Here is a 21,547-nt window from a genome sequence, read left to right on the forward strand (position 1 = left end):
GCACTTCTCACTGTACTGATTGTATTGTATGTTCAGTATTGTATTATTATTATTGTATCATTCGTTACACTGTGGCTGTGTCATCTGTGTTAAGCTGCTGTTGCACTGCAATTTTCCTCACGGGATCAATAAAGTATCTATCTATCATTTTTGTCCAACACATTACAGAAATCAAAATCCTGTTCTGCACTAACTCTCCTTTTTTGGAGCTGTTAGTCTGCAGCATGTAAAATAACAGATGGACTGCCAGTGAACATGCATCCAGTCTGCAGTGTCTCCCATTTGGCATTTGCTGGCATTTGGAATCGGCCAAGTATAAACTATTGATTGTATATATATAGAAACTATTGAGATTCAGTTTTTCAAAAACATGAGATGAAGCTGTTTGGCCCATCTAGCAACAGACAATAATGTGTGCATCCTTCCTTCAATATCAGTCTGTAGCATGATTCTCTAGGATACAAATCCATCCCCTCTTAATCTTTTCCTTTAGGGGTGATAAGTTTACATTTGTCAATATGGAAGAATGGGGGGTTATTTACTCAGACATTCAAATCACACTACTTTATTTCACCTTATGTAGCATACTGCAGCATACAGTACAGTATGTGTGAGTGAAATAAATGCCACGGGCACTGTTTAGCTTAGTGTGACTCTTTTTGAGGTGTAAAAATAATGTAAGAAATCCAAATATACATTACAAGAACTATGTTATCTAACATAAATAATGCGCAGTTACGTTAGGTTAGGTCTTCAGTGTTTATATAACCAGCTGAGAAACGCAGCTCTTCTCCCTCAAAGGGTCTAGGTGCCCAAAGCACCACTGCTCAGACAGCAAGGATTTCTGCTCTTCAAAGGGAAGTCCTGCTGTCAGGGATTTCACCCCTTTATGTTCCAATGGGATGACGTCACCTTATGGAATAGGCTCTGGGCTCAGCAGCACGGTTACACATACCACACATTTTCTTTCAATGAAAACTGGTTTTCGTACGCATGCCACAGATTGTAGGAGGAAACTGACTGAGATATGAAAAACCTTTACTGCTCTGACTGGAGCAGAACCCCACTGTGCCAGAACCCACATTGAGACAAGTATTGGCCACTATGTGTACAGAATGTTTATTTTTGGAAAATGGACTATACTGTATAAAAAGACTATTCTACAGTATGTTGAAGAGAACCAACACAACCTTAAAAAAACTGCAACTAGTACCCAAACCATACATGATACCTTGACAGAATAGCTGCTGTGAACTTTTTAAAGCCCAGTCAATGGTGAGATATTATTATTCATACTGGCTGCAAATATTTTTGCCTGTTTCCTGTGATAAAATAAATCCACCTTATTAGATTCTCTGTCAAAATCTGCAGCAGGAATGGTCTGTAATCAGCAATATGTAATTGAACTCACAGGATCATCTTTAAACTTTACATATTCCCAGAGCAAGATCTTTATAACACCACACATTGACATGCCAATGATGTACAGTATATCTGAATAATTCATTTGATTTAATTGAAAGCCATCACTGAAGTTATGAATAGCCAGCATGTTTTTTATTGGACATTGGATGTCACAGTACACCTGTGTAAAAACAAATTTGCAACATATCATATGCAAAGTTCAGAATAAAAAAGAATTAAGCAAACCTTCAAGACAAAGAAACAATAAAACATCTGTGATAATGAGCTCATTGTTTCAAAAACCCATACAATATTTTATACTACTATAATCCAAATGTCAAGAATCAAGAATCCAAATTTTCCTTAGAGACCTAGCCGAAACAGAAGTTGTTCACTGGATGGACAATTTTCCATGATTTAAAGTGTATGGCTTTTAGTGATAGAAAACCAAGAAAATTATTATCCATAAATTTAGGAAATATTAAAATAAAAAAAAGATTGAATGAAAGTAGTGAAAGTGTATCCAAAATATCTGATATTGTTGATGAGAAATAATTACCTTTTTCTGGACTGCAACAGTTTTAGAAAAATACATAGTTACTACAGTATAAGGAGATACTAGCAACATACAGTACATGAATGGAAAAAGCAGATATACTGTAAGTCCCATCTGTTTAACATTGTATGATTTTCACAGAACATTATGGTTGAAGTTCAAATCTGACAATACTGTTTATGAATAAATATTACAAAAAAAATGAAACACATTTAACACAACAAAGTGTAAATAAATTATTTACCTGCAATTTTCTGAGAAATCCCAAATTTCTTAATTGTAGCCTCTGCTGGCTTTGGCTACAATCAGACCATCTCCAGGTTTAGTTTTATTTCAGATTCTAATCAGATCAAGGCAGCCATGCCCTGCTGATTTGAACATAGTCGCTGTATTCCGTTCCTATGCCTTTGCGCTCTAGAAATTACCTGCAATGTTAACACTGATGCAATTCTTTGAAAACATGTTTTTTTTTTCTCTTTTGCTTTTCCTTCCTCGCCAGCCAAAGCAAGCCATCAGTATGCTATATACACAGCAGGAGACTCACAAGTGGTAGGCAGTGACGTGTGAGGAATAATTACATGCTGCAGAAGCTTCTAAACATCTGGGTTCTCTGTATCTTTGCCACTTACTTGATGTAACAGTCTCTGCCTTCTCTATTTGTCGCCATCTCCCATCCATAGGGGGGTCCTTGCGAGGAGCTCCAGGTCCCTGAAGGTGGGGGCCAGCCAGACGATTTTGTCCTGTGGCTGCGAGGTGAAAGGAGAAATGTCAGCTGAAAAGAATGGTCAAAGTTAAGACCATTGAAAAAGAGTTTCCCAAACATAGGCTCTCCTGCAGCCTTAAATTATTCTTCCAAACAGTTCTGGAAACGCAACACTGCTCTGGCAAAAAGGACAAACCCCATACGATGTCCAAAATACAATCATCTCGTCTGAGTTCCTCTTAGTACTCTAACTGCTTACAAGACATTAAACTGACACCCAGCAGGCATTTCAAAGTTAGACGAGGACATGACAAAAAAAGGGACTAAAAAATTAAAACAACTGGATTTGGACAATAAAACGTAGATCAGATGCTTATGTGATTTAAAATACTTTTAAAATGCTCAGGTTACATACGTTGCTCAAATTATTTTTTTTCTTCTTTTTAAATGAACAATATACATATATATTACAAATCAATGAAGCCTAAATACTGACATTTAACAAGGGCAGGCAACATAATTGTACAGGTACAGGAAATTCTGAATGGAAAAATATAGTACACCACAATCCTACACATGACTTAAAAATCAAGTGCTAAAAAAGTAGCACAGTACCTCGTGGCAGGAAGTAAAGATTTATTTTTTTAACAAAATGTGATAAATCTAACATTAAACACAACTAAGGATTCTTGTTTTTGCTTCCATTGAAATATGTCATTTAAAGATAGGCTCTATTATACAGTATGTATTATTTAGACCTTTGCTTCACAAAATATCAGTCCGATCAACTTTAACATAACTTCTTTTTCCACTTTTGACATGAACTAGCAACAGCTTGAGGGCTTCCAAAGTGATTTTGTATGGGGAATAGGTGTGAATTCTGTTCTGTACGGATTTCATAGGTAAGCATCTAAGAGTCAACTGGGGAAAGAGAAAAAAAATTGCTATATAAACCTAATGGCTCTTTAATGGGTTTCCAGGGAGTACAAAAAAGAATTTAGCCTTTACATGCACAATATGTCAAAAGCAATGTTTTTCAAATATCAAGGGTGAAGTGTAGTCTATGTAGACTGGGTGAATGAAATTGCAGTATGGCAAAGCATATTATGGGCTGAACTAAGAAAATAGATCTGTAAAAGAAATTTATAAACTATAAACTCCTGAGCATTTTTAAAGGTTACATGAAAAATATCAGATGTAATAATATATATACAGTATATAAAGTTACCACAGGACCACATAAGGAAACTGCTATGCTGCCCACTACTAAGCATGAGAATATTAAGACCCAAATTTCACGGTTTTCTTCACATGATGGCATTAAAAGCATGCTAATAAATGCCTTATGAAATCTTTCACAGACTCAAAACAGATCAATGAAGCTTATGTCTGAATCACCCACTAAATGTTCATGTACTTGAAATAAACACATCTCAATGAGACTATAAAATGTTTGTACAGCTTCTAATTTGGAAAAATGGGCTGCAAGATTTACTAGCAGCAAATGCTGAAAAGCCAATAGAATAAATGAAGATGTTTACACATACAGTATTTAACCAATTAACCGCAGATCAAATCAAAACTTTGTTCCACATGCCAGCCATGTATGAAGTAAAAATCCAACTCTTGATGGCAGATTTCCTTTGGGCAGAAGGAAGAGGTGTCAAACAAATCGTGCCATGAATTTTGGATTTAAAAATAGTTTAGAGGTGAGGCCTAATGTTTTATTTGCTCTAAGCCTAAATCCAAACAAGACAGCATTCTACAAAGACTTTGCATTACTGTTTATAGTTTGTGAAGAACATCAGTGATATTTCTTGTTACTGCTGTCAACATCAAGCATGGTTGTGTGAGACTCATGATCTTCTTAATTAAGATTGATTTTATTGTATTATAAGACTGTGACAGTATTCAGTGAAACTGGTAACCAGACTTTAATGACCTTTGCATTATTTTTCTTCGCATCAACACAATTTCGTAAAATCTGTTTGTTATCATCATTATGAAATGTAACAATACGTAATGCCAGGACATAAATCTATTCTGTCCAGTATTTAAATAGGATTTTAATAAAAGATTACTTTCGAGTCATTTTTTTTTTCAGTAGAATGCAATACAATGCTATTTTGTCTGCTTACTATTTACAGTATGAATATATTGCACAACATCATATCTTTCACTTGTCAATAACAATGTGATCTTTTTCTTGTTACAGGGTATAAACTATAAAGGCCCAACTGCGCATTTTAAAGGTTATTTAGATTTTACAATAATTGCTAACATGTACAGTACATATAAACACAAAAATGGTCATTATTACATAAAACAATGATAAAAATCGTTTTAATTTCAGTTCTTTTCTCTGTCTGCAGACTTCCTCATCCCAGAACTGTATTTCCATTTGTCTGAAAGCTGCTCAAGACAAACCATCTCAATTGTTTAGCTGTTCCGTTTTCTATTTCAGTCCTAATCACTTTCCACAGCACATATATGTAATCCACATTCACAGCTACTCTATTTTAGCACAGCCAAAACAGCTTCAAATTACTATGACCGTGTTTGCAGAAGTCACCACAGATTACTGACAATCACCCTCCTTTTTCTTTTCATCCTATGCTGAGAAAGTTCAAACATGCTGTACAATACCAAAATCTTCTGCACTGCACATTTGATCAATTTTAATTTTAAATGTATATTTAGTGTTTTTTGACAATTGTTTTAACTGGTGGAGTGTCCCACTTCTTGTAATCTTCTGTTAAAACATCTCAGACCTTAGAACTCAATATGTCAGTAAAAGGAGTATTTTTTCAATGAAGCCACTATTTACCTCTTTCAGAGGTTCATATTTTATACCTTAATGTGCATACAATAGTCATTATATACCTTTCCATGGAATCTCTGTAAATCACTTATTGTATACATGTGCTCTACCCTTTTTTCAGGTTTTATAATATTAATATTCTGAGTACAGTAGGTGTTCTATACAATATACCAGTGTTCCAATAATTTTGACCAAAAACATTAACTATTCTATATGAACAGGTATGTAAATATATACATATAGGACAGAATGCTGTTGGCGATTTATGTCCTTTATTTTAAACTAAAACAACAATACAAAATTACATGTCAAAATTCATTGTTAGTTATCCATTTAACCATTTATTTTTTCCATTTAATTCCAATTAATCCATTTAATTTTTCTTAAATGCATTTTTCATATATCTGTAACTTTTACTTTCTACTAATGTGATTATTGAGGGACTGCCATGTCTGTTAGTTTTTGTTCCAACTGGGCCTTTAATCACCAGTGCTAATTGATGCATGTAATTGATCTGCTGTCTCATTTAGAGTTTTTTTCTGCTCTCAGTCCTTGGTTTCAAAATACCCTTGTTAAAGTATATTACTTCCATCAACATCAGCCTACAAAACTCCAGTCTCTCTTCAACACAGTAATTAAGGTTTAGATCCCTTATATATTTCTAAACGGGTCTTAATAGGTGGGACGTCACAGGTGGGATTGACAATGTATCAGACACTCCCTCAGTGAGTGTTTGTTTAGCTTCTGCTTCAGTCAAATTAATTATATTTCAGCTGACACACCTGAATGAGGAGAGTTCAGAAACTCAGGAAGTAGCACTGTTATGACATGCCTGTTAGATGGAAAGAGCCGCGACTGCTGGACAGGCTGAGGAATCCAAGTGCTTGAGCCCAGCAAAGGCATGAGGAGTTACAAGAGCTGGCAGAGATAGCCGATTGGGATAGGCGATATTGGCCTGATTCAAAACTGAAGGCGAGTACAACTAACAGAGCAGAGTAGGGCAGAGCAGGGCAGGTTGGCTGTGCCACCAAGCAAGGGTGGTAGCCAGGAGGTTCGGCACAATGCCTCTGGTGCTGGGATGTAGTGACAATGGGTGGCGGGGGTGCCAAGTGGCAGCGAGGTTCGAGAACCATACAGAAGCTCAATGGCAGAGCAATGGTCCTTAAGCAGATCATGGTTTAAATATCCTGAACTGACTATCCCTGATTTATGACTTGTTAACTGGAGGCAGGTGGCTGGGACAAGTGGCACAACTGAATCCTCACAACCCTGGGAGGTGTTCGACTTGTGTGAATGCAGCTGGTCGCCATGGAGACTGAGGACTGCGAGCCTTCGCTCACCCCAGCATAACGGGCACAGGGTTGATATTAATGTCGAACTTCAGACTTTTTTTTTTAAGGACATTTAAAAATTTCACCTAGTATAGAAAATTAAAATTACTTTTCCAGAAGTAAGGGTGGTCCCCTGAGAACTACTGTTCTACACCAGCTGGGATCTGTAATACCGCAGCACTAAAAAGTTACACTGGCTTGGTGTTTCAGACAAATCAAAGTGAATCATTTCTCCAGATTCCAATCTTCTATCAGTATTAGAATACAGTGACAGAATACTGACACAATCTAGATTTGTGGGAGGATGGAACAAGCCTCCAAGTCATGGCATGAATGCTGAGTCACTGAATTTTCATAAATTTTGTGAGTCATGGAGCCACTAAGACCCAGATGAGTAGCAATAGGCTCAGCTTTTCTGTAACACTTTGTGTACCCAAAGAACAGAGTGAATAATATTGGAAAGCAGCAGGTGATATAAACACAGGAGATTTTTCAAAATATTTCTTTATTCTCTTTCAGGGCTCACTAGCATAAACTCCAGATGCTAACTGAAGCAAAATATTTTTTTCTGTTTGTTGTCTGCACACTTCGTGCCACAATATATTCCCAAGACTTTTAGGTCCAACAGAATGAAATCCCCCAAATTATAAGTATAAAATGCAAAGTATAGGGATTGGCGAATTGCTGAAATAGAAAATTGCTTAATTGGCTTCACTGGAATGTTTATTCCTCACTGTAAAAGCCTTTTAATTTAAAAGAGCAGCTTCCTTACAGTACATTTTGAAAGAAACTTTAACATTAATAAAGTTGAAGGCAATCCCATAAAGAGACTTCTGACGGCACAGTTTTCTTGACTGAAAAAGTAGAAGTCTTTAAGACTTAAAATTGCACGTCTCACAGTCTTCTGACTTGCTACTGTACATTCTAAGAAAAGGCACCTACTGGATATCAGAAATCATCACTGCTAAACATATTTATAGATAAGAACCTAAAGCTGTAACAGCCACTTGAACTCATAGACATTTTTACATTAGACTTATTATCTGGGGGTAAACTGAAAATATAACATTATTTTCCCACACTTTTATGGATACAATATTTTCCAAAATTTTCTTAAAAACATGTACTGTATGTTGTTATGGACCTGTCTTTTATTTTCTGTACATGGCCAAGAATAAACAGAAAATTAGTGATGATCAAGCAAGCAAATAGATAGTTTGACTATGTACTCTATCCAAATACAGGATCCACTGAAGGCCCATTCGTATACTCTAAATGCATAATATTAAATACTGTATATGCATAATATAAAATATTCCAGCAGATGGAAATAAAATTGTATTATAATCAAAGTAGTTTTGAAATCTGTGTAAATAATTTTATCAGGGGACTCTTGAGAAATAAAAGATCTACAAGAAAAACAATTATTGTTTTAATAGAACCCTCATAAAGTCAATTTGAAACCTTTTTGGGGTTAAAAAAAATATATGTGATGGCTTTTGTGAAAATGAACAGTAAAAAAAAATGCCAGACAGTAAAAGGCCAAGGAAATGATCTTTAAAGAATATTTTGATCTTTAAAGTTACTGTAATTACAGAATTGCAATGTACTCACATTTACCCATTTTCCCTTAGGCAAGATGGTTTTCCTTTAAATGACATGAGATGCACCTGCCACTGTGACACCACAGTAAGAAAACAACTTCCTTTTTTAATCACCTTTTCATTCATAATTTTTGTTCTTTCAATAAGGCCCTTGTTATTTGCATTGTAGCTGTCTATAGCAAATTTTAGTCACTCCTACCTGGCACACATTGAAGAAGACAAAGCTGTCAGCCTAATGAAGAAGTCAGTTAACCAAGTTAACATCAGTCTGAAGCACGTACACTTTCATACACCAGATTATTAAGCACTTCTGTCATTGGGTATGTCTGTGAGCCACTTATAAATAGCAGTGGCTCATATCAGTCAAACATTGGCTTTGTAAGGATGGTGGTAGTGATATCAGGGTAATCAGTACAAGATGAATAACTCATAAATATGGGTTTTGATGACTTTGATTCACAGCAACTCACAAATATAGTGAGAATTGTACCCACAATGTACCCATAGCCTTCCTTATTATACTGGATATTTTCTTGTTGCATCATCAAACTCTTATTTTACATTATTGTTCTACTATAACATTTTATAGCTTTTTGGAGAAAAGGATACATTTTTTTTTCTAATTTACCATTTTGTCACATGCACGGGACAATGTTATAATTCTTGAACAGAACTGAAGAGGACAGATGAACCTGTGCAAAAAAATTAACGTGTATCACACGTTACAATAATTTTGTAACGTGTGATACAAGCTGTACCAGGTGGAACAGACCTTCTTTCAATAATTATTACAGTACATTCATGGATATTCTTGAATTACATTCAAGGTGTACATTCAGTTCGTACACAAGTACTACAAACCTCTTTCAGCCTCTGCCACTTTCAGTCTGACGTCAAAGTCAAAGCCAAATAACAAACATCACAGGAAAGGTTTCGTGATACACTTGTTTTCTGGCACCTCAAATGACAATGACAAAATATTCAAAAAATGCATTAATGCGTAAAAATATTAAAGCATCCAGGTCCATAGCAGCAGTGCAGTAAAAATGATGGACTTAGCTCTGGATGAATCACATTGCATCTTGTATTTTAGATAGAAGGAGGATTCGGATGAATGAAATAAATCCATCACCGGGACAACCACAGTGAGGGGAAAGCAAACTCTGTGTATAAAACAAATAATAGGGATAGGTGGTATGCTGTAATATAGCTCATAATGGTAAAAAAGGTGGGCCAAGAACTACAGTACAGAAGAAGAAAACAATATTGCGATATTTAGTAAAAAGCAAATCCCTCTGTTAAGAAGAGATTATAATTATGTCTTAATTCTTGTAATTGGAGTTTATTAATGCTTCAGTGTTTCTAGGTGAGACATTTCAAGACTTGGCGCAACATTTCAATTTTGCCTCATTGTGAAAGATGTAAACACATCAAATAATGAGCAAATCTGCAAGTGCTCCATACCTGGAAGATAGTGTGGTAGTTCTACCTTGATCTGATGTTTGAATGACTTTACTCGCTGAGGAGATTTGCAGCTCTCAGGATTATGTTATGGAGATATCCAACAATAGTAAGATTTCATCTATTCAGTGTAGAGTCCCAGCTCCTTCAGTTTACATGATTTCTACTGTGTGATATTTATGCTGGCTCTGTACTTCTAATTGCATGATAACTCTCTATATTTATGGCTGTTCTGCTAGAACTGAAAGCCTTATCAAGCACTGGTATAATATTAATTATGTAAAAAAAGGTTATTCCTTATTATACTGTACAGATCTTAGGCCTATCTTCCCTCCTTTTCACAGTAGTTTAAGGAACATATTGAGACAAGTCTACTAATGTACTACTTTGGTTACTACTTTGATTAGATTACATTTTTTAAATCAATGTGTCGGTGTTTCAGAGATATTTACAAATAGCCATACAAAAAGAGCTGAATCTCTATGTTGCTATGCAACCAATATGTACTCATACTACTGTGTTGTTTGAAATGTTAATTAAATGGGTCAAGAGAAATTCAGTGCATCCATTATTTTCCAAAATGTGTTTTTACTGAGTCATTTAATTTTTGGACCTCCATCAGGGAACTACTACACACATACCAGTATAACACATACTCCTCATTTAAAGCAAACTGAGTTTTTTCATCACAAATAATAAATCAAAGGGATTCTCAGAAAGCTTGGTATTTCCAATTATATCTTCTTATTTGTACAAGAGCTGGAGGAGAGAAAATGTAACCTGAGAAAATGAAGACTGTAAACTCATTATCAGCATCCTTATTATTTTCATTTAAAGTCCTTTTCACCTTTTTCACCTCTTGCACCAGAAAGGTTCAAGTATACTGCCGTCTTGTGATGGTAGGTGTAATTTTCTGACAGACACATGGTTAAAAGTGTAAAATATTCATCTTGTGGAGAAATTATACACATCTGTTGAAATAATAATGAACAACTAGTTTATTCCAACCTTAACCACAGTTTCAATCCACCCACAAGAATGGACAGGAATTTACACAACTGATACTGTCCTAGGTGTTATGATAAGAGCAAAACATGTCACAGGGTGCAATTTTCAATGGTATCCCTTACAGCAGTATACCATCTCAACTATCCTGTCCATGCTGTCCTATGAATTTGACCTTCAGTAACATTAACACCATGATAGAAATGCTATGCAATGACAGATATCATCAGAAAAAATATCAAGAAAATGTATATCTTTTAACTATTTTCTTGACTTGTGACATTTATATTATTAAAAACAAATAATTTGGGAAATAGAAAAGTAGATAGAAAAGTATCAATGGTACATTGAGAACACAATTTCTTTGCACATAAACAGGAATGTATTTCACAAAGATGCATTTAATAATATACAGGTAGTCCAGGTAAGGATGTATTGTGCATTCTTAATTGTCTTAGAAGAACGACATGGTTGTAAACAATTAAAAAAGAACATCTTACTGATTTGTCAATAAACAACATTTTAAAATATTGGGTCACAAACCAGAAATTTAACTGATTTTTATTGTACAGTATGTGAGAACATTTTCCTGGGTGATATAATGGGTGACCTGATACTACCATTTATAACAGTCTTTCTTAATTTTCTATAATATCACTCTTGACAGTGAGTCAGGGTTAGTTTTCTGTTCCCAAAATGGTATCACTAATTCAAGAGCTCTCTCAGCAAAAGTAGTTACTCTACTCATGCTGATTTGGTAAGTGGGGATGTGTTGGTATTATTTAGCATGCTGCACAAACAGGTCAGGGGTTGATTAGTTTCTCAGTAGAAGACACTCATATTAGCAACATTACCAAAGCATACACATTTAACTAGCTTTTTGTTAAGAAACAGGTACTCATTAATATTTGGGGGGTTGGAATACTGCAAGAGGATGGTCAAAATTTTAACCATAAGGGGTGGGAATGTAGAGGGGATAAATATTGTCAGCTTTAAAGTGGGACACAACAGGAAAATATTTGAGAAACATGAATTTATGCCATGATCGCTAGATCATGATTCCTGATTTACTGCTTGGATGCAGTAAAAATTGGTTCTTCATTTTCAAACTTTCATTTCCATTAATTTTGAATTTCTGAATTAAAACAAAGAATATATAAATAAAAGCAGTGCCATTAAAAAAAATAAAATAATTGAAGATTAGAAAAAATAAATAGGCTAGAATTTTCTATGGGATCCTATAGCATGATCACTATTGGAAGGAGTTCTGGAGCTTTTTGTACTGTACATAAGGGACATTTTATCTGCTGTAGGTTCCCTAGATATTTTATATATAGTTGAAGAGACTGCCGAACAGTCTACTTTACATGAACCTGGAGAGGCAGATGGTAAGCTTTTTGGAAGTAGGCCCTTTGGATGTCACAAAGTGCTTCCTAAAGGCCAGATTGTTTAACAACAGGCATCCACATTCTCAACAGCTGACATGGGAAGAAGCCAGTATATGAGCCTCAGCTGGACCTGTGTGAAAGCGCATGACCAAGATGCTAACAGATGGAGGCAATGAGCCAGTCTAATTCAATTGCTACACTATAAACACCATGTTTGATAATCTGAGTGCCACTCTGAAGAGCAAAGCTGGTAAAATGTTCTAATTATTTTAGCACTTTTCTTTAAGAAAAGATTGGGGGGATTACAGCAGCAGTGAATATTTTCACTCAACAACAGATGTCTCTGAAACAAAGAGTATGTTGTGTTAGGTTACAAGCCTTCCAATCATAGATGCACGTTAGGTAAACAAGAAAAGGGTTATTGGATAACATTACGTTTATTTATGCTTTATTACCTCACAATCTGAACGTACTGTATAAGGTGTCAGAAACTAAACATGTCTGAGCCTTTCTGGGAGACTGGGATGAGTGACCTCTGGGGAAAACCACTTTTCAATTGGACCACATATTCCAGGTCAGTGTCCCTGTATGGTAACCAGGGACACTGGGCTGAAGGTGCCACTGTTCTGACAAGTTGTTAAACCAAGGTCCTGACTGATTGGTCATTAAAGATGCTATGGCTACTTTCTCTCTCAGTTCAACTGGTGAAGCAAATTCTCAATTTTCTTTGTCCCCCCTATTCAAATAAGATATTAAAAATTAGAATAAAATGATTTTATTTTAAGAAAATTAGATACTTCAGAGTTTATATATAATGTGGAGTTATCATTGTGTTATTTCTTAATGTGTATTCACTAAGTTGAAAATGTAATCAGAAGCTTGCATAAAGTCCTGTTCAACAACTGATTCTAGACAGTAATTTAAACATTAATGCATTGTGCTTAAAATATTTAATTGGCATTCAATTAAATTTTGAATTAAGTGCACTGTTTGTTAAACTAACAATTTATACAATTTAGCGGTTCGCTTTCTAACTGCCTACAGAATACTGTCACCCTCTAGTGAATAAACATAAGTGCTCTATTACAGTGAAAAAGTTAGCCAGGCCACACCTTCATACAAATTACAAGCAGAACATGCTTCGTTGACCTGACAGTAGCAATGCTGACCGATTTTGATGGCTGCCAATTTATGTCGAAATTGGGAGTCCAGGGGACAACACAAATAATACCAGACAAAAGAAGTGTACTTTAGTAGGGGTGAAAGCAAAATTACTTGTATTTTAGAGTAATTAACAATTTGCCCTTTGAACAAATTCAAAAATTTTACTTAAAATAAGAAATTGGCAACACCGCATGAAAACATACTGCACCACAGCAGAATATATAATGAAATCTGTGTGGCTCCATTTGTTACGAAACATTGCTGTGGTCTCATTTATTATTATTACTTTTATTATTAATTCATAAACTTGAAGACACCACAAATTATCAGAAGAAAAAAACAATAGAAGGGGTTAATTCACGTAAGTACAAAATATGGCACAGAAATATGGTAAAGGCTATCTCATGTCCCTGCCTCATGTTACCCTTCTTCTATTATAAAGTCTTAAGTAATGTCTCAAAATCTATTGTAAGATTATAAAATAATGTCCTCTCTTCTAATTAGATAAAGCAGAAAAGAATTTTCATTAAATATTATGTCCAAATTGTAACATTTTTTACAATGCTGCTGTAATATTCATAACAATATATTATTCTGATTTCAAATGACAGACATTTTTAGAACTGTTCAGCAGTTTACATTATTACTTAAAAAACAGCTTTATAATGGTTAAAGGCTTACCAGTTTATTCAGACTCAAGCAAATCTAATAACTACAGTATGTTATTAGTGTAGAACTCAAATGTAATATTCTGTACTTCCAGACTTCATGAGACTAAAAAACAAAGAAGGATAAGGTTCCTATGTTATCTTCTACTTTTATTCTACTTTAATTGTTTGGCAATAATAATATTGTGTCACGACTATAGTCCCCCCTCCTTAAGGGTGCTCCAGCCCTTTCACTAAAGACTTCATTCCCTGCACCTGTTTCCCATTCCCTGCCCACCTTAAAAGCCAGGCGCTGACGCTCTTCCGGGCTCTGCTCTGATTTCCATATCGTGCGAGTCCGGGACCAGGAAGCGCCTGGTCCCGTTAAGGTTTTTATCTCGGTTCCCGTTCCCGTTCCCGTTCCCGTTCCTGTTCCCCGTCCGCCGGTTCCGACCCGGCCTTCGTGGTTTTTAATTCCTTCCTCTGATGGATCTCCTGGTTTTGGACTTACCCTTGCGTTTTGGATTTTCCCTAAGGATTACTCTCGGATTGTTCGCCTCGGCCACACCTCCCCCGTGCACCAGCGCACCTTGGACACGCCCCCTTGTCTTCAGCCCCGTTTTCCTGCATGACGTTTCCCCAGTGTTTCCCCACACCGTCGGACTGTGTCGTCCGCATAGGGTCCGGAAACAACTGTTCGTTACGTATTGCTTAAAATGTATATGTTGTGCTTTGTAACATTATGTGTTGATGGGATGGGTGACTGGTGAATGATGCTGACACATTCTATCCTCAAATATCTGGTCATGACTAGTAGTTATTAAAGTGTGTATTGATTAGGTGGCTAGGAGTTAGGAGATAGGAGCTGGATCTGGATGATGCTGGATCTAATTTTTGTTCCAAATATAGGATTATTCAATAATATTGATTTTAAAAGAAAACAAAGTGACAGGTCTCTTTGGGGAAATGATGAGAAATTTGATCCTATACAGTATTTGTTTTTAATGTTCAAGTGTAAGGAGAGGGGTAAACTGGAACTTTTCTTTTATTACATCTAATTTCAAAGGCCCTCTGTGATGGCTGCTTTTCAGGAATTAATTTTTATTTAATTCTAATAGTTGCTCCCATAATCATTTTATACTGAATTATTGATTCATTGCTGCAGATATCCTAGCATTTTAGATTTTGGAGTCAGCAATTAATCTTTTTCATTCATATTTCAGCATATCTTGTGTGCAACTAAAATGACACTTGTTTGAAGCATGTTTATCTGATGTTTCAATATATATGCACAAATCGTCAATAATTATCTCTACCAACTCTGTTCACTATAACCATAAACACTAATTGTGATAAGAATTTAACTGTTTTCCACAGAATTTATTTTCAATTTGGAAAATTAGGAATTGAAAAATTATTGCTTTCAGAAAGCAACTCTATTCCTAAGGAAATAATCAGGGGACAAAATACATTTTGAAAATGTTATTTATATTGTTATAAACAATAATTTAAACTATTTAATTGTAAAAAAGGAATATTCAGGTCTCCTTTGTGTCTTTAGAGAATAATATACAGTGTAATACAGACAACCTACAATCAGGCAAAAGCTCTCTACTTTATCTCTTAATCCTTATAATCTTGAAAAAATCAAAAAACTTTGTGGGATAAGAGGATTTAGCAGTATAATGTTGAAAACTGCAGCTCAGGACAAATCCCAGATTGTTGAAGTGGACTGGGGGAGGGGAGATGTTACTCAAAACCATCAATTCAAGTACTCTCCATCTAAAATGATTTTGTTGACGAGCCTTTCATAGATGTTTGGATTGATAGATGCATTTTTCGCTTCTAAATGTATTATTTTTTCATGTACTGAACTTGAATAGTTGAATTACGGTATTATCTGATTTTGATTTTTCTATCATTAAACAAAAGTCCACATACAAAAGAGGCCCATTGTACAGTTTATACTTCTACTAGTTTATTTCTACAACACAACTAGAATGCAATTAGTAGCTAAAGTCAGAAGAAAAGGTATATTGCATTTTAAGGAGGCGCTACATTTATTTTATCATAAATAAAAGCAGAAATCTTGTGCCAGGGGTGATTTTGGGATCTATCTGAAACATCAGAAATCTCTTGCATCTTAAAAGTGTGTTTGTGTGCAAAATAATAAGAAGAGGTAGAATGATCTAATGAGCCTGTATGCTGTGGCTATATACTGTACATTCAGTGTTTACCAAACCCCTTCACAAGCAATCGTAAGTAACGAAAATGTTACTTTTTCACAGTCTAATATTTTATAAATATAGGGCTATTTTATGCCTTTGTTTAATTATATTTATATTGCATATATATTACATGTATTTATAAATACATGGACATATATTTCATGTATTTATACTGCAATGTAAAATCTGCTGCTCACCATGGTGATGAGTTATTCTGAGACATGAGACATTCAAACAATAGAAAAAAAGATATTTCCCAGGCCCCATCTTTGCCCTGGATATCTTTCCATGGCCCACCAGAGCTAAAGACACAGAACTAGAGTTAGTCATTGATTCCGTGCCTTGATCCTTAACTGCAGCCATCAACTGCAATCAGAAGAATATTACACTTACATGTTCAGATGATTTGACTTCAGCTGTGGATCCTGTAAATGCTGACAGATTTAAAAAATCCATTTTCATTCTAGGTATTCAGTTGAGAAGCATTCATTTATTGTTTTTTTCTCAGAATGATTTTCAAGGTTTTATTCCAGTCTGAGTTCCTGCTGACTCACAGTCATCATGGTTTCTTCAGTGCCAGCCGTCTTCGCTTTAGGACAATGAAACTGTACCTCAGGAGCAGGCATCAATAAGTGATGACTATACCGTCACATTCATAACTAAATAATTGAGTGCCAGTATAGTATCGACTCTGCAGAATTAATGAACTTGTAACTCGTGAATTTTTTGAAGCTGTTGGGTAATTTGTGATTCTCTCAAATAAATGATGGTGCTTAAATATGATTAACCATTGACTGAGCCAAAAGTGTAGTCTTTTTGCTATCAGGCAGTTCTCTTTTTAAGCCTTTTTTTAAATATTGTCATAAGTACTGTTGTTAAATGGTTATATTCAGCATATTTGCCTATTTTCTCTGAATGGGAACAAAAATACTATTATACAGTAGTTTCAGTAGTATTATACAGTAGTGTATTCATATGATTATATTATACATTGTAAATGTACATTATGCATTAAATACGACGTAATAAATAGTAATATTTTTACCAGCCACAAAACAATTGTTTTCACGATCTACTCATTTAACAGCATTGTTTCTGTGCAGAGAACTGTTAAACAATTTGCATAAAAATGCACTCTATTGTGTTTTTTGACAAATGTGAGGCTATCAGTCTTAAACACATTTCAACATGATGCAACAGATTAACCAATCCTTTATTTCGTAAAGGTTTTATTAAGATAAGAGACATTTGTCTCGATCCGCAAATTTGAAATGTTTTAAAGTGCATAATCAGAGTTATATTTGAATTATTCTTGATCTGAAGCTTGCAGACATTGATTTTTAAGTCAAATCCCTATACAGATCCTAAAGAGGATGAACATATGGAACCGAACCCTGAGTTGCCCCCAAGGGAGCTGCATATGATTTTACACTAACAGACAATACTGAGAAAAGCTGTATTTGCCGAAGCAGTATTATCTGTAGGAAAATACTATTAATAAACAGTGGATAAATTGCACACACTTATTAATATAACAAATAATTGCCAAAATTTTACAATAATATGTCAAAAATATCATTTTCCCTAACTTGTGAATTTTAAACAATGGTAATAACACTGAAAACAGGGGTCGGTAGAGGAAAAAACTGCAGGAAATCAATTTATAGGACAATTTGGCCTAATATGTTCATTGCATCGCTGTTACCATTTCTGTTTCGCAGAAGCATTTAATTTGTACTTTTCCCCTTCACATAAATACTACTACTCATAAAAATTATGTTAGCTTCAATAAATTCAAACTTTACCATAAACAACATCATCTTAAAATGTATGTGAAAGAACCACACAGTTTCTATTTAGATTCTATTTAGCAAAATGTCGGCAAAGAATATTATTACAATTAGTAAAGCCTGTCATCCCTATAGCATCAGTTTCCATAGAAACGGTTTAAGCTCTTCTTGCCTGAAAGCCAAAATAGTGGAAGAGCTCTTCTGCTGGATGTTGAGTAAAATCAAATGGCAAAGACAGCTCTGAACCTCTGCAAGTTTTAACAAAGCAAAACACCTCATGCTTGCCCTAATATACTATCAAAAACTACAACATATATTATCTTTCATTCCATAATAGATATTATTCTTCTGTCATGTTATCTTTTTTATTTAACAATAACTCTATATCGTCTCTACACTAAAATACCTCCAACATTATTCTTTATTGAAACAATATATGTGACTTATTGCTAAGTTGTTTGTCTTTGAGAGAGAAGTTGTTGTTCTTGTTCTACAGTAGGTGCATTACAGTACATCTTTCAAATCCAAACATTTTCCAAAGTACACTAAAAGAACAAGACAAAAACTGAGGAACCATTTTTGTGTACTGGATTGTTCCACATGTACTTCACTTACCTCTGCGATGGGATTGTGGACTACCTTCATAAGAGTATATATGCTTGGCTGACATGAAGACATACTGACAACAAAACAGGTGAGAATAGGAAAGCAACAGTGAGACCAGCTGTTCCTCTCTTGGTTGGCTGGATGTTATGGCCAAGATAGGTCATTTTCTCTCTTACTCTCCTCATAGAATAATGTGAAATAATTCTCAGCACAAGTTCTACATGGAATTAAGATAATTGAATGGTTTTTCTTGTGACAGATCCACTTTGTTCTATGTCCGTCTTGGCCATCAGATCCAGGAACATAAATCATCTTAATCAGCATCTCGAGTGTATACTGAATGTTAAAATCTGGAATGCGATTTATACTCTAAAATTCAATTTAATTTTTTAAACAGTTCTGAGTGAGACACCATCACTTGCTCAGTACTAAAGTTTAATGATAAGAGCTTTGATCCTGTGGAGCCATAGCTGTATGTGTACTACACACTGTGCAATAGACATTAAGAATAATTGCAACACAATTATTATACAGTATGAATTTATGGGATATACTGTCAATGTGACTTTTAAATTTGACATAGATACAGGAGGCCATTTACAGACAGACATAAACTCTGACCTTTACCCCTTTCTCTTATTGTGAACAATGGTCTGCATTTAGAAAAGAACACAAATTCTGCTAGTGATACTCTGATACTCTTTGTGAAAATAGTGGGTGATACAAACTAATGGCATCCTTCCCCCAGTGCCTTGCACATGCCCAGAATCCCATTTGTCTATACTTCGAACTAAATTGGATGATTCTTAGCACACATGCAAACATAGTAGGCGGAACATGCAGTTAAATGCAAGGAAAAGTATGTATTTGTAAATGTTTTAAACTGCATATATCCAGATGCTGCTGATTATGTTAAACAATGTTTATAATTTTGTTCACAAAATTTCATATTTTGATGTTTGTGACCAACATTTGTCAATATATTGACAAATATCTAGTTAATGGGGCATGAACAGCTCATGAACAAATAAATGTACAAAAGTATTTTATAGAACTTGGGGAACAGCAAAAAGCTTAGTTTTAGTTCAATTAAATGTTTAAATTATAAACCCCAAAGTCAGCAGAAAGACAACAGGTGTTAAGAAAGGTCCTGCAGAAAGATAAGATGTCATTCTTGTGATTGTGAGCTCTCTAATTCTAATTTACAGTTAATACCCAATACAGAGCATTTATTAAGGGAAGCATTCTGTTCTTTCTAAAAACAGAAAAATCCAGCTGGAATTCAGATGCAAGAAGAGAATCTTCACTTTTATACTTTATATATACAGTATGCTGTATAAGGGTTATCGGACAAGTATGTTTTAATTTACTCTGATGTCTAATATAGCCATTGTGCTTTAAAAAATGATAGACAAATAATAAAAACTTTTTGGACTGTTGGAGCAATAATCTTAATAAATCTCAATACACATTCCGCCACAAACCTGAGTAAAAATACATGCATCAGAAAAATAAATAAGTCTTGGTTCACTAAGCACTTGTATAGTGTTACGCATCATTCCTGTTTCCAGTTCTATAAGTAATTCTGAAATACTGTATATTTACATAATATTTATCATCATTACTATGGCAAAAAAATTGATATTACTTTACTTGGACAGTTTCATAAATCAACTATGCACCTTTAAGAAACCTATAAGAAAATAAAATCTAATCATTGCAATCACTGCTAGATTCTGGCAAAACTATTATTATAGCTTTTATTATTACATTAGTTTGGATTTAGAATACACTGTATGCTCAGATGTCAAACCCTTGATGTTTCTAAACAACAAATTTCATTTCATTTCAGCTTTTGAATTTGCAATGAGTGGTGGTTTCAAACCGTTTAAGAGTGATTTATCACAGGCAAAATATCCTGTATATCTCTGTGTGTACTTTACATGTCATTTCTAAACTATGATTTACATAGATTCACCATATTATGTGAGAACATCCATATACTATCAAATATGAAAAAGTGAAGAAACGTATTCCCTGAGATATCCAGAACATGATCCAAATGTGAAAAATTAAATTAAACAAAATACCACTGTTTAGATTCTACTTAACAATAGCTAAATAAGACCAGATATGTACTGTCAAACAACATAAAACTAGGAGAAGCTAGTATATCAGAAATAACATAGAAGAGTCTTGCAGCATATATACTGTATCTGTAAACTACAGAGGGATAGAAATTCTCACTAAGACGTAATAATATTAGATAAATAATATTTTACAACTAGGTTTTGTGATCAAGATATCACCACTTTGAGTCAAATTTCTTAGGAGTTGTAAAATATGACAAAATAAAATTAACATATTGCCTCAAAAATTAAAACCAACAAAAGACATTTAAGAATATTTAACATACAATTATGTGAAAATATAATAAAATTAGTAAATCTGATCAGGAGTTGCTACACATATCACAATTCAGACCACAAATTATGACAGACATACTAATTATACTATGTTGAATGCACAGCTATACACTGAATGCACAACTGTCTCACCTCACCACGAAGTTGTTGAATTGTGCTTGGGCCTCACATGCTGTAACTAACATGAGTTCTAATTAAGAATCGTTTATTCAATTAACATTTAGTTAACTGTATTAAATATTGTACTGGGATCAGAGCAAATAAAAGAAGTGACACTTGCAGAATACACTGAAGTGATTTCATAGCTAATTAAGATTAATAATGCAAAGGCTTTTAAAAGAATTGTCAGTTCCTCAATCCACAGATTCAATGGCTTGAAGTGAATAATGTTTAATCACGATAAAATGTCAATC

General features: G+C 34.6%; 1 protein-coding gene across 3 annotated transcripts in view; it reads right to left on the bottom strand.

Moving 5' to 3' along the window:
* Positions 1 to 21,547, bottom strand: part of frmpd4 (FERM and PDZ domain containing 4) — a 107,248-nt gene that overhangs the window by 39,516 nt on the left and 46,185 nt on the right. For 2 of the 3 annotated variants that reach the window (XM_088609800.1, XM_088609811.1), the window contains exon 2: positions 2,590 to 2,706. In XM_088609800.1, the coding sequence (XP_088465926.1) occupies positions 2,590 to 2,706 (117 nt within the window). Of the gene's footprint in view, positions 1 to 2,204; positions 2,493 to 2,589; positions 2,707 to 21,547 lie in introns of those variants that run through there. The other variant, XM_088609819.1, reaches the window with a different exon arrangement.

Source organism: Lepisosteus platostomus, chromosome 2 (genome assembly GCF_059453375.1).
Source record: "Lepisosteus platostomus isolate fLepPlt1 chromosome 2, fLepPlt1.hap1, whole genome shotgun sequence".
Classification (NCBI taxonomy): Eukaryota; Metazoa; Chordata; class Actinopteri; order Semionotiformes; family Lepisosteidae; genus Lepisosteus; species Lepisosteus platostomus.